We start from the raw sequence: 14,351 nt of genomic DNA, 5'->3' as shown, positions 1-14,351 counted from the left end.
TATATATATATATATATATATAAAATTGTCTTTGTTTTAGGTATCTTTGTTTACAAAACAAAGCAACGGCGCAAGAGGCCTTTAATTCTTACACTTCAAGGCATCCAAAAATAAATAGTGGCCCGCCATATCTTCTTCCTTTGTTAAACTTCTTGTTTTTCCTACTCAAAACCATTGACAGGTACGTCGTACTCTTTGTGTGTGTGTGTGTGTGTGTGTGTGTGTGTGTGTGTGTGTGTGTGTGAAAGAGAGAGAGATGCATTTTTGATTATATAAGTGTGACCTCCATTTTTCCTCTCCGATTTGATATTTTGCAGTGGTAAACTAGCGGTATTCACGGTTCTCTGTGAGCAGTACCAGATCTCTTTAAACAGAGATCCATGTTATCGACAGTACTTAGATAAAATAGGCCAACTTTTTTTTAATATACCACCTCCGCGCCCACGCAATCAAGGATTGTTCGGCTCGTTGCTGCAATCCTTCTTCAACGGCCTGGAGGACGACGACTCGGATGACGAGCAGCGAAATACAGCCTCAACGTCGCACGCCGCCCAGGAGCTTGATTGATTGAAGGTGAGGCAACGCTGTGCAGTGTGACGCTGAAAGTCGTATCGGACTTTTATATATTACCCTTCGAACCCAAATACTTTCACTAACTGCACCTGTGTTACTCGACGGAATGAAATTTCAAATTGTGGACGGATTATGTTTGCGAAAAGAAAAGAAAACGGAAAGCTAAAGGAATTGCTATGCTATTTGAAGGGAGTAATTCCGTACCGTGTAGATGAGAGTACGTGGGACTACTTACCGGGAATTTATCAAAGTTGTAAGTTGTATACTGAATTCACAATGGTTAAAATTCAACAATGCAACTCAATTCTTGATTATTTTATTTATACACATCTAATACTTTCTGTACTCTCTTTTTAGCCAAATAAGATTTATGTGCAATAATAACGAGATGATCTTTTGAATAAGAGTCTACAAATTAAGTTACATATAACTTCGGACATGTAATAAATATTTGTGATAAAAAATTTGAAAGAGCATGAGTTAGCTTCGTGATAAAAGTCAGTGTATTCTCAATTCTACATTCTGTATAACACTGTTATGAATTCAGCAAATTATACTTAAACTTTGAATAAAATCCTTGCCATTAGTTACAACCCGTAATACCGTGCATATAATCACATGAATATATACCTGCGTGTAACTGCTGGATCGAAAATTTATTTTATATAAACTAAAATGCGTGTGGACAAATAAATGTGACATAATTGTAGCTTCCGGGGGGGAGGGGGGGGGGAAGAATGCTTACCGAGATCGCTTGTTGCTGAGGCGTCGAGAAAGGAAATTACTACTCGGGGCAGCAAGCGATATATTTATTTATTGGATTCTATACCGATATGGGTAATCGTTTAAAGCATTTAGAGAAAAACAATTGCGTATATTTAACTAAGGAAATAAAACGACCATCACTGTGTAATAAAATTCTTCACAGCATTAATTGATAAAGGTAATCTAATATTTGTGCATTAAAAATGAAAAATGGAAGCATAGACAACATTCAAACTAATAAATTTAGCTTTGTAATAAATATATCTCTTTAGAAACACATGTACATCGAGTGTCCATTACACATTTTATTATCTGTTATCAGAATTATTTAAAGTAAAATTATCAATTATGAGGTATAAATTATTATAATTGATATATTCGTGTTATAAGGTAATTGAACAATTTTATTTTCAATTTTACTTTCTGATTTAAAAATATCTTTTGTGAAGATTAAACAAAGTATTTAGTTAATTTAGTGAAAATCAGTAATATCAATTTTGTACGTTTGATATTAATACTTTGGAATGTACCATCTTCCTTGTACGTCCGTCGTATTAAAAGCGGATACTCTATGTGTAAATATCACATGTCAAATCATGTGTGCGATTATAGTCTTTTCAAGGATTAATTTAGGTATTAATTTAGATACATTTGTATAAATCACTTGAAAAATATAACAACAAATAACGGTTGCCCGATATATTATGCTCTAATAGCAGCTCCTCCCCTTTGTGTATCCAATAGAAATATTTAATTTAATAGTTTGTATGCGAGTCGAGTGAAATGTGCAAATATGCCTGTCATGTTCCTAATTAAAAATACTATTTCACAATACAAATGGATTAATCGATACTTGCGATACACTTATTTCTAAAATTGTACGTTTTACGAAATATTTTTTTAACTTAATATATCCATGCAATTTTATATTGCAAACTTCAAGGCAAAAACGATAAGTGCGCTAAATGCAATTTTATATTGCAAACGTCAAGGCAAAACTGATAAGTGCGTTAAAGGCAATTTTTATATTGCAAATCTCAAGGTAAGAATGATAAGTGCGTTAAAATTTTCGCAGATGTAATGGTATAAGAAAATGACAAAATCAATGATTATAAATATTAAAAGTGATATGTTGTAAAATGACAGAATCAATTTAAAAATATAAAATTTATTTTGTTTATGTATTTTGTTTAATATTATGTTGTACAAATAAAGAACGATGCTAAACCTAAGAATGAGGACGGATATATGAAATATGATACGTATAATGAGCCCGCGTGTCTGTATGTATGTGTTTGCGTGTATGTATGTATGTATGTATGTGTGTATATTCATTCATTTGTATTTTATCAAGAAATACTTATGCAGCTTCTGTTATAGAAACATTTCATTAAGTAATTTAATAAAAACAAGTCATTGCAATATTTTCTTCTTGTAATAAAGATACATCATTTTCCATTTCAATATATGTCAATATAAAATTCGCACATCGTGTTCGTATAATATACAAATCCATATTTTGCGCCATAATTCGCGAATTATAATACAAATTTATACAAAAAGAAAAATGTAACAATGATAGAAAAAATATATTAATAAACTATATTGTTCCCCTGTGGGGTTACAAAAAAAACGTTTGTTATAATATCATCGTGCCAGAATCGAAACAGTCAATACGTTATCAATATGTTATGCTAATTCAGCCTGTGTACATAAAATTTGTACCGCAATCAAAAAATCTATCAGAAAAATAGCAAACTAATTCGCTTTTCGGTCTATCAATAATACGCACGCACGCACGCACTTTTGTACCCTATCTAATCTTCTAGAAATTTGTAAAATATAAAGGGTGTAGCGGGATGTTCATACGAAAAGTTTCCTCACATCAAATTAGACTTGACATACGTTCGATGACCAAGATGGTCATTGAATAAGAACCGGAGTATGAATATCGGCTCTAGCATGGCTTTCGAATTTAAATTGCATGTTCAATCAGAGAAAAACGCATTGCCAACCGCACGCGTGTGCGAGCAATTTTTAATTCATATAAACGAAGGGCCGGTCTCATCATCTCTTGATTGGCTTAATCGACCGGTTACATTTAAGAATTGCAAACTTACCTAATTGATCGTACCCTCAGTGGAATGACTCTACTTAAATTGGAGGCCACAATGAATTTCGAGAAATATACGACAGATCGAGTAGAGACAGACAGGTAGAGTTCCAATTTTATTACTGTCACCATTTTTAATTTTCCAATAACTTCGCAAGATCGAGGCATGTGTGAAATGAGGGCTCCGGGACCGCCAACTGTGAGTCAATGTATTCGCACATGGAGCGACGCGTCATCCCGAAAGACACAAATAATAATGAAAGTAATAAGAAACTTCTATCAAATAAATTACAGTTTAAAGACTTTATAAATAAAGATAAAACATGTTTGATTATTACTTCCAGATAGCCAGACCTGCCAAGAGCAATGCATTGCAAATATGTGTTGCGACTGCCAAGCACAACTACTATTGTTTTTCTGATATCGTTAGAAAGGTAAGAAAAGGTAGAAAATGAACAGATTCTACATTATGACATCATGACGATAAGATCTGTCTTATTTCTGCTGCATTTCTGTGTTATATTCTGGCTGATAAATCGTAGTGGCAGAAAGTACGTAATATTTAAGTAACATTCTTAAAGAGAATGCAGTAGACAGGAATCGGCAATCGTAATCGAATTTGCTGGCATACCGTTGGCATATTGCTAGCATTTTATTATTTAAAATTTATAATCATCTTATTAAAGTGATTCTTTTTAATTTAAATTATATGAATTTTCTTTTTCTATCAAAATTCCTTCAGAAACATAATTTTGGGAGGAATTTTACTGTACACTTGTTTTGTATCTAATGGATCTTTTTTTATTAGAAAAAAAGTTATGTAATAGCAACGCTTTATACATTGTAAAAATGATTGTAATAGCAACGCTTTATACATAGTAAAAATGATTCTGCATGTATCGCGTTGTTGAATTTCAACGTGGATACATGACTAATACAGATCTCTTCATAGAAAAATATAATAATTTACAAAATCTATAATTACTGGCATAATGAAAATATTACGCAGCATTTAAAAATTTACATCAAACGAAGTTTCGCGCTTAATATATTTCGTGGCCAGGCATCGGAAATTCGTTCGCGAAAGTTTCCACTTCCTTCTTCAAAGTCGCGATCTGTGCTTTAATTTTTTCATCGGTAGTTAATACTCTGTTGAAGTCAACCAGCTTCGGTCCGGATATAGCAGTCACTTCCTTAGAGAGTTGCAAACCTACAAGGCAATAGAATTGAATTTATTATAGTCTCATTATATGCCATGCGTATTTAAATTACAATGTTCAACCCGTTGGCGCTCAGAAGCTATTCCTCGTGAGATCAAAACGTCACAAAAATAACAAACATCGGACGGCAGTAGTATTCCTTGTAATTTAGCGTGACCAAAAATCGCTGAGCGCTAACGAGTCTTCTTGTAGAGCTTCAAATATTTGCAGTACCTCTGTGTATGAACTCCGAAACTTTTTCGATGTCTTTCTCGCCTAAGCCGCGAGTGGTGATCGCAGGCGTTCCTAAACGAATACCGCTGGGATTCAACGCACTTTTGTCACCGGGAACAGTGTTCTTGTTGCAGGCGATAGAAATCTCCTCCAGGACCTTCTCCGCCTTCGAGCCGGTTATGCCCTTGGATCGTAGATCCACCAATATCAGGTGATTGTCCGTGCCGTTGGTGCTGATGTTATAGCCATGCTTTTGCAAACCGGCGCACAATCTCTTCGCGTTCAGCACTATTTGCTTCTGATACTCGAGGAATTCCGGCGTTTTCACCTGTTTCATAGCGGTAGCTATTGCGGCGATAGCGTGATTGTGAGGTCCACCCTGAAGACCCGGGAAAACCGCTTGATTTATTCTGCTCTCTAAGTCGTACATGACCTTCTTGCCGTCCTTCGTGACGCTTCGGACGCCTTTTCGGAAGAAAATAACGCCAGCGCGCGGCCCTCTGAGAAATTCAATGGAGACGATATCGGGTCATTAATTTAATTACTATTAATAGATTTGATTGGACGCATAGTGCATATTAAAGTTGTATACACCGATCTAATCTGAATGTAAAAGTGAAATATATCTCGAATGAAAAAATACATATTTTACAAAATAATACAATAAAATGTATTGAGGATTTTATATTTTAATCGATTTCTATATTTATATTAAACACACATCTTTACGTCTAATTTGTGTCTTTGTACAACGGCTTAATGTGCATCAAAGCGTCTAATTGAATTCGCTGTATGACGAGAGAAATGCTTGTTAAAAATTAGATTAGGAAATATCTGCATACCGTAAGGTTTTATGTGTAGTTGTCGAAACAATGTCGCTGTATTTGAAAGGACTGGGCACTAAACCGGCGGCGACCAGTCCGGAGACGTGAGCCATGTCGCTGAAGAGATACGCGTTGTTCTCGTCGGCAATTTGGCGGAAACGTTCGTAGTTCAGATTCCTGCTGTAGCAGGAGACGCCAGCGATGATGACTTTCGGCTTGAATAATTTCGCATGTTTCGCGAGCTCGTCGTAGTCGATGTAGCCAGTCTCAGGATTAACTTTGTACGGCATCGATTCGAAGAAGATGGACGTAGCGGAGATTTTCTTGGTCGCCGTGAAGAAACCTGTAAGCGCACAAACGCAGTTTATTATAGAACAGTGTCTGACATATACACACACACACACACACACACACACACACACACACACACACACACACACACACACACACACACACACACACACACACACACACGCACACACATATCATATGTATATGTATATACAGAGTATCCCGAAATTTGTGAATCAAAATATTATAGTAAGAAAGTTTTCGAAAAATTAAGTAAAAGTTATTTTTTATTTTAAGTAGTAATTTTTAAGACATAAGAGTTTAAATTTAGCCAATTATAAATTATGGTTAAATGGAAACATGTCCGTGAGCGTATCGATAGTGTTAGTAGTCACGCACTTCACGCGCGTACTAATCTATAATTGGCTAAATTTAAACTCTTATACCTCCAAAATTACTGCTTAAAATAAAAATTTACAAGTAACTTTTTTTCTTAATTTTTTGACAATATTTTGATTATATATATACAGAGTGTCCTAAAATTCGTGATGTATATATATATATATATATATATATATATAAATTAAATAAAAAAGTTACTTGTAAATTTTTATTTTAAACAGTATTTTTTTAGATATAAGAGTTTAAATTTAGCCAATTATAAATTAGTACGCGCGTGAAGTGCGTGACTACTATCAATACGCTCACGGACATGTTTCCATTTAACCATAATTTATAATTGGCTAAATTTAAACTCTTATGTCTCAAAAATTACTGCTTAAAATAAAAATTTACAAGTAACTTTTTTACTTAATTTTTTGATAATATTTTGATTCACGAATTTCGCGTATATATGTGTGTGTGTGTGTGTGTGTGTGTGAGTGTGTGTGTGTGTGTATAGTGCAGTTTCTTCGATTTATTCGCGTTTACCGTGAGTGAGATGTCCACCGTCGGGCAAGTCCAGGCCCATTATACGCCCGTGGGGCTCCAACAGGCCCGTGTACACCGCGAAATTCGCCGGACTTCCCGAGTAGGGTTGTACGTTGCAGCCCCATTCCTCAGGGTTCAGATCGAAGGCTTCCAACGCGCGTTTCTGGGCCAGCAATTCGATTTCGTCGATGATTTCGTTTCCACCGTAATATCTACAGGTACAACAGAGAAGTGGTTATTCTTTGAGTTTTTGACCGAGTGCTCGTAAGAGGAATATATACGAAATGTAAAATCACCTTTGACCAGGCAGTCCCTCGCTGTACTTGTTATGTAAACACGAGCCCAGGCACTGAAGTACACTGAGAGACGTAAAGTTTTCACTCGCGATCAACTCTATCGCCGATTCCTGCCGTCTCTTCTCCTTCTTCATCAATTCGAAGAGCTCGGGATCGCTGTCCCAAACATTCTTTTGGAGTATCGTATTCATGCTCTGTCGACACAATCATAATCAAATCTTTAGTTTATATTCTCTGTAATTCCCTGGTGAAAATAAAAATCGGAGCAATGCTTCCTTTACATTCCGCTCCGTGTCAATTTTCGCTCCTAGAAATTTCGTTTACGCTTTTGTCACTCTCCCCTTACATTCAACTTACGCTCCGATTTTTATTTTCACCAGGGTTGATTTTAATTATTTATATCAGGCTTGAATCATATTTATTTAATATAATTATTACTTGCTAATATTATTACGTAAACACAGTATCAAATTACAATTATTAATGTAATATTTAACTATTAAATATCTTACAATATTCTTTTTTCGATTCGACGATTCGTCTTTGATAAATCTACGGAAAATTAATGGATTAATTGTGCAAGAGAGTTTCGATGACCCACCACACTTCGAGTTTGAAGAAATTACGAGCGTGTTGCTTCGACCGCGATCCGATGTGCAATGCACCAAGTAGACGTATATATACATATCGTGAATTAGCTTGTACTAAAGTTCATATTTCAAAGATAACCCCACGCGTGGTGTAATTACAACGATAAACATATTTATGTGCAATAGTGTAAACGTTATACATATTACGATCTATCATTCGTTTGTCGACGTTTGCAGATAATGGATAAACAATCTTTCTGAGCGATAAATGTATCAATGTGACAGAAACGAGTAAAACGATTCGCAGTAAACTAAAAAATTTTCTTTCGAAAAAATTAACAATTGAGGAAATCATCAAATAGATTCTTATACTGCGATATTTATACTGAGCACAGACGTAATGTTTAAATCTTATAAAATGTCAGTTTTTATTTTTAAATCGTCTTAAATCTTAAGATCTGCTAACACGGCAATTAGCTTAATTTATAACATTTTAAGACTTGAAATGATCTTAAATATAAAAACCAATCGCGACTATCGGCCACAGTCATATAATCTTCCATTTGTAATTAAGAAGAGATTACTGTTATCAATTAAAAAAAAATAGATTAATCGATTGAAAGAACGCGGTGTTACAAGAACGAAATAAACAATGTTCCAACTCGAGTGCATTCACGTAATATTATTGAGATTTTATCACATTAAAGCTGTATTAATACAGAACATATGAAAATTCGGTTTAGCTTCAAATTTTCAAAATTACAACGAAAAACTGTTCAAAACAAATGAAAGACTTTCATAGAAAATGAAAGTCTTGTACGGTTAGTTGGACCTGCATTACTAAACAAAATTTTTTAATTTAGAATACCAATTAACAAAATGTTTATATTATTATTAATTATATACTTATTAATAATAAAAGAAACAATTTAAATAAATTTCTGCGTCAGATAGACTAAGATCTCTGAAAATGTTATTTTACTTAACAGTTATAAATATAAATACTGCTTTTTTCATCATCCTACTCGCCTCTTTCTTCCTCCCGATTCCCCCATTTCAACATCGGCTCAGCTACGGCACTGACAAAATGCTAATCAAGTGCAATCAAAGCTAGAAGGACGTTCGTTCTCGAGACATCGAAAGTTAAACCGTAACTATCAAACAAAGGTTGTAATCCGATTCACACTCACAGCACTCGTGAACATTTGTTTTTGTTTAACATTTGATCAAACAAGGATAAAAGTCTTCAAGAGCGCTGTGAGTGTGAATCAGACAGTAAATTGTTTCAGTAGTGCTTTTGCGTTGATTTCCTACTAATATAATACTTATATAGATTTCGAAGATCATTTTCGATTATTAAAAAGCGAATTTCCGATTTCTATAAACTCTCTAACAACAAGCGGTACGTATTGGAGTTCTAGATAAAAAAGAGCCGGTCTCATCACACCGATCAAGTTGAACAGCTGATTAAATTTAAGAGCTGCCAACTACTAAACTAAAAAACTCGTCATCTTTAACATATAATTTCTTATTATTCTAATTTTTAATTATGCCAAATTCTTATTATTCAAATATCTTATGATCTCTAACTTACAATTTATTTTATTATTTTTTTACACTATATACTTTTATTTTACCATAAATAGATTAAGATTGAGGACAGATTTTGAAGTCTTCCTGTTGGCAATTCTAGTTAATACATAAAACAAAGTTAATCAGCAGATTACGTTAATCGGAGTTCAAAGAGAGGAGCGCAACTGATGTATAACGATTTTTTTATTAATTCTGCTATTTTGCCTTAAATTCAGCGGCTTCTTTAAAGGCGATTTCTGTTTATGAAATTATGAAATATTATTAAAACACCCCAAAAACACTGAAAAACACCGCCGTTAAAAAAACGCAAGTTACGGAAATCGCATTATAAGTCTTAGAAGTTAGGGATTGACTAAAAAATTACTTACTGGTTTCGGTGAACAGCACGTAGTTGAGAGACGATAGACTCGACTGTGTGAAAGCCCGTAAACGTCTGCGACGCGTCCTTGATCGGCGAAATCCTTTATAGTCCGCCGGCTCCGGACGCGCAGGAGGTTCTCGACCAATTGAAAACCGCGCCGATTCAAACTCGACCAATTCCCGGCCATCTTCGCGCGCGCAGCACGCTGCGTGTCTGTGTGTGTGTGTGTGTGTATGGTGGTGTGTGCGTGTGCACGCGTGTTTTGCGCGTAATGTGCGTGGAGCAGCCGGCACGCCGGCAGAGCGCCACAGAGCGGTTAGAGCTATTCGTTACGTCAGATACGTGCTTCGCGCACGTGCTACGTGCGTTCCTACGAGAGAACAACTTCCTCGTGCGAGGTTAGCTAGATGGCTGGATCCACCTCGTCCGACACGGTTCCCCAATTTCTGTTGCAGAACGGGAAGGATTGGGCTCTGATTGGGCACGGGATGCTCGGCTGATTTTGTTGACACGACCGCTGCGAATCGCGGGATCACGCATACGGCATGTCGCGCGGGATGCTCGGTCAGCTCGGTGTGCAAGGCGCGCAGACGCGGAGCGTCCGCGGTTGTTGTACTTGTCCACGTGTCTCTCGTGACGTCGCGAGTGCGCTGATTACAATTAACGTTCTCAACGTGCTTTGCGCTTTAAGCCGGTTCTACATTAGTTGCAAGCCGATCGCAAGCTTGTTGCGACAGCTAATCCGAAGCATTGATTTCAAAATGCAAGCTTCAGTAGAACCGGCTTTAAATATTTTCTATGAATTTGATATTCAAGAATATTATAGAATATTATAGATATTATAGATCAAGATATTTATACGTAGCAAGAGGCTTCCTACGTATTTTTTTAAGCATCGAGGAATGAAAGCGTTTTCTTATTTATCCCCGGATAGCATGGAGCAATATTGCATTCTAGCAATATTGCAGCAACGTTGCGATACTACAGCAATATTGCTAGAATGTTCGGTGCTATAGGTCTCATTTATACCTACTTGTACCTATTTTTAAGTTTGATATGCCCGATTCTTCGAAGAATTAAAATGCCCCGAAAAAGTTTCCTCTCAATATAACTCGTGATATTTACCCTTATTTTTATATCGATTGCACTTTATGATTTTTCCGTTTGTTCTTTTCCACTTTTTGTCCTTTTACATTTTTATCTCACACAATATAAATTTTTCTGAAATACTTAAAATTTTCGAAATCCTGATATACACATCGATCGATAAAACACCAATTTTCGATTAAACCAATTTTCGCGGTCGCGGCAACGACGGAATTTCCGCTGAAACACTTTCAGATCTTCGTGAGAAACGTTGGAAAACAAAGAAAGAACTGTAACGCGCGCGACAATATATATATACACACACAAATGTATAAAGTACGAATCGTCTCGTGCAGCGGACGGGTCGCGATCCGAGCTTCGTGAGAGATCGCGTGATTTGAAAACGGGCTGGCGCACGATCAGCGACTTTTTCTCTGCGCGCACGCGTCTATAGACGCGGCCAGTCCGGTCAACGTTTTTTTTATCAAACCTTCGAATGCTTGCCTCTATCACGCGCGCATATGCTGGCCTCTCCTATCTTGACAGTTTTACTATTTGCCCGAATTTTTTTCGCCTTTAGCGATGTCAGAGATGTAATATCAATATATATCTCTATTAGCTTTATAAATTGACATTTTACTTGTCAAAAATATTTTATACCTTTTGTGGTCTCGGCTATAAGTATAAAGCACCCATAATTTATTGCACTTTTTTGGAAAAGACGTTAATAAAAGTTAAAAAAAGATTAACAAAATTTGTTATCAAATAATATTTTTCAATAAATTGTTTTTAATTTATTTTTCGTTAGATATAAAACTTGTATACGTCAATTTCTGAAGACTTTATACTTACGGTTAATGCTAATTAACCGTAAGTATAAAGTAATTTAATTAATATGTAAGTTTTTTAAAGATTTTTCTATTTTTTTTTTATTTTGATTCAGCTCAATCCCCGAAAAGAGATATAAACATTCCTCTTCCTTTCATCATATGCCTTTCTTTTTTGATATTTTTATCGCGTGTGGACAACTGATATCCGAGAATAGCTTGTTTATGAATTCGCTTATATATCGACCCGAAATTGCGCAACGAATATATGAAAATAATCGCAACAGATTGATCGTGAATGGAAATATACAAAAATGATACGAGATGAAATTAATCCTTTCGTTACTTAAACCGATTGTAGCTGTCAGCCATGCAACATTTTGTGAATAACGCCGATTATATATAGTCGGTTACAGTTATTTATTAAATCATTGTACAAACGAATGCTGTCGTAGTGAAAATCTTTTCGTTGCGAAGTGTATGTAACATAGTTACGCTCTTATACAACGAGAGTATCCGCAGCCACAGTCCTGTTGGTAGCGAAAGGATTAAAAGTCACGTGTGGGATGGACTTAACATTTCAGCGGAGATAGCGATTATCTATCTAAAGAAGAAAAGAGGCAGAAAGAAAAAAATAATAGAAACGATAAGACAAAAGGTAATCTATTTGAAAAGGGAAAAAGAACAGAAAAAATGCATGAAATAAAAAAAAACAAAAGAAAACCGGCTAATCGATTCAACTAATTATTTCTACTGGCGAACGACATGAGAATACATATGCATGCATTTTGAAAAGAAAAAGAAGAGCAAAAAAGAATGCATACGAATTAAAAAAATAAATAAATAAAAACAGTATGACAAAAAGAGTATTTATTTAAAGAGGGAAAGCAGAAAGAAAAAAAGAAAGCATGGAAATTAAAAGGAACAAAAATAATTATATGAACAAAAAATATGTATCTAAAGAAGGAAAGAGGCAGAAAGAAAAAAAGAATACACTTATTGAAATTAAAAAAAAAAGAATAGAAGCGATATGACAAAAAAAAATGTGTGAATCGAAAATTAGAAAAAGACAAGAATATGACGTAAGATATCGCGAGATTCGTGTCGGAAGATAATTTCATTCAGAGAACACTCGCGAACGAATAAGAAATTGTGAGAAATTATTTCGCTCTGATAACGCAGCGGTCCGATAACGCGATGTTCTCTGATAAGGCGACGTCGCTTCTCAATTACGCAAACTAGGCGTTTTTACTTGTCGTGCACGAGGGTGACCTGCAGGACACAATGGGACGATCGTCGAAGGAAGCTGTTATCTCCCCGTGTTCGGAACGGTCGCCAGCGAGGCTCAATAACGTGCAATCGCGGATCGATGGTGCGTACGGACTGCGGCACACTTGATAAACGAGAGCGGCTGACAACGAGGAAAGAGCAATACGACATAGCTAACAATTATGCTCCGACGAAGTGAAAGTGTAACCTAGTAGTTCTTTCTAGTCCCCAGGTCGCATTCGGCGAAGGGTGTGTGATCCTTTAACGCGCATATCCTTCGTTGCGGGAAAGACGTGAAACTTTCGTAAATGTTAGTCAATTCAATAAATTCATTTTCATATCTAGTTTCACGCTAAAAAACAAGCGAGATGTAGGTCACTTAGATCTCAATTCATTTCGAGTTTGTCAGAACGACTTTATGGCAGCCCACAATTCTCTGGTGTGAAAAAAATATATCTCACGTAAAATTTTTAAGAATATTATATTTTAAATTTATGGAGATTTCTGAAAAAAAATACCTTAAACTCTGCAGATTTTATAATTTTTTTTCAGAAATTAGAATAAAAGAAAAAGAAATTTTAGAATATTGTTCAGAATTCATGTATAGGAATTAAGAATTCTAAAAAAGATGTGGATTTTCTTAGCACTTTTGAAGTGTTTCAATTTGTATAAAAAAAAAATCCGAAAAATTTTCTTAAAAAAATTATACAAAAATTCTAAAAAAATTTTGAAATTTACATAAACATTCTAAAATATTAAGTAAATAATTCTAAGAAAAAATTTTCATCAGATTGCCTATAAATTTTGGTTATTTATGTGTTAGATGTGTCTAAACAAAATATAAAATATGAATATATAAAAAATTTGATGTCAATTTTAACGTTTCTTTATGACTTCTTCTGGCAACGTTCAATATTAACAGTTGTAACTTGGATAGGCTCTTCTGAATAATCTATATCTGAAAAAAGTTCTTCATATCGTGTTTAAATATGGGGAGTGAGGGGATTTATCACACATCAGCTGTACAATTTAAATGGAAACAAGTCTTGCAAATAGCCTTCGTAAATCTGAGAATTAAAAATGGGCGACAAATATGTAATATCGACTTCTCTTATCACTGACGCGCGTTGTCGCAACTAATTTTAATGTCCAATTTCTTAATCTGTTATTTGTATCGTGAACCAGTGGCAACGTGATACGTAAGCGAAAGGAATCTCGATCGGTCGTAAGAAAATTCCGACGTAACATTGGAGAAAGTCGACTTAACATGTTTGAATATGCTGTGCTTTTTCAAAGTAAACGCAAATTTCTGCTGACTCCACATAAAAATTAGATCTCTCAAACGTGTTTAGTTTATGTTTGCAAAGCACGAGATTACAAGGGTGCGGTCAAAGCTCTCC

The 14,351-nt window shown here is 35.2% G+C and overlaps 2 protein-coding genes across 4 annotated transcripts in view; one reads left to right on the top strand and one right to left on the bottom strand.

Moving 5' to 3' along the window:
- Positions 1 to 1,507, top strand: part of LOC105452023 (Golgi to ER traffic protein 4 homolog) — a 4,063-nt gene extending 2,556 nt beyond the window's left edge. The window contains exons 5-6 of the mRNA XM_011692806.1: positions 41 to 181; positions 318 to 1,507. Of these exons, the coding sequence (XP_011691108.1) occupies positions 41 to 181; positions 318 to 567 (391 nt within the window). The 3' untranslated portion in view covers positions 568 to 1,507. The remainder of the gene's footprint in view (positions 1 to 40; positions 182 to 317) is intronic.
- Positions 1,508 to 4,229: 2,722 nt separating this feature from the next.
- On the bottom strand, positions 4,230 to 10,358 carry LOC105452022 (serine hydroxymethyltransferase, cytosolic). Of its 3 annotated transcripts, none has more exons than XM_011692802.1 (6): positions 9,777 to 10,358; positions 7,226 to 7,419; positions 6,930 to 7,141; positions 5,727 to 6,051; positions 4,885 to 5,384; positions 4,230 to 4,661 (listed from the first exon to the last, which is right to left on the bottom strand). In XM_011692802.1, exons 1-6 carry the CDS (start codon positions 9,954 to 9,956, stop codon positions 4,495 to 4,497), a joined length of 1,578 nt encoding a protein of 525 aa, XP_011691104.1. In that variant the 5' UTR covers positions 9,957 to 10,358; the 3' UTR covers positions 4,230 to 4,494. The 3 variants fall into 3 exon arrangements, with proteins under 3 accessions (XP_011691104.1, XP_011691105.1, XP_011691107.1); XM_011692803.1 differs by lacking the exon at positions 9,777 to 10,358 and adding an exon at positions 7,738 to 7,926; XM_011692805.1 differs by lacking the exon at positions 9,777 to 10,358 and adding an exon at positions 7,827 to 7,880.
- Between the last annotated feature and the right edge of the window lie 3,993 nt (positions 10,359 to 14,351).

This window comes from Wasmannia auropunctata, unplaced genomic scaffold (assembly GCF_000956235.1).
Source record: "Wasmannia auropunctata unplaced genomic scaffold, wasmannia.A_1.0 LD336038.1, whole genome shotgun sequence".
NCBI lineage: Eukaryota > Metazoa > Arthropoda > Insecta > Hymenoptera > Formicidae > Wasmannia > Wasmannia auropunctata.
The sequence above is the reverse complement of the archived record's forward strand: the minus strand, read 5'-3'. Positions and strand labels throughout refer to the sequence as shown.

Coding starts and splice junctions, on each gene's coding strand:
- LOC105452022 (XM_011692802.1), bottom strand. CDS start 9,956: ATGGCCGGGAATTGGTCGAGTTTGAATCGGCGCGGTTTTCAATTGGTC. Junction 7,142..7,225: donor GAGGGACTGCCTGGTCAAAG/GTGATTTTACAT, acceptor TTGTACCTGTAG/ATATTACGGTGGAAACGAAA. Junction 4,662..4,884: donor TTCGGAGTTCATACACAGAG/GTACTGCAAATA, acceptor ATTGCCTTGTAG/GTTTGCAACTCTCTAAGGAA.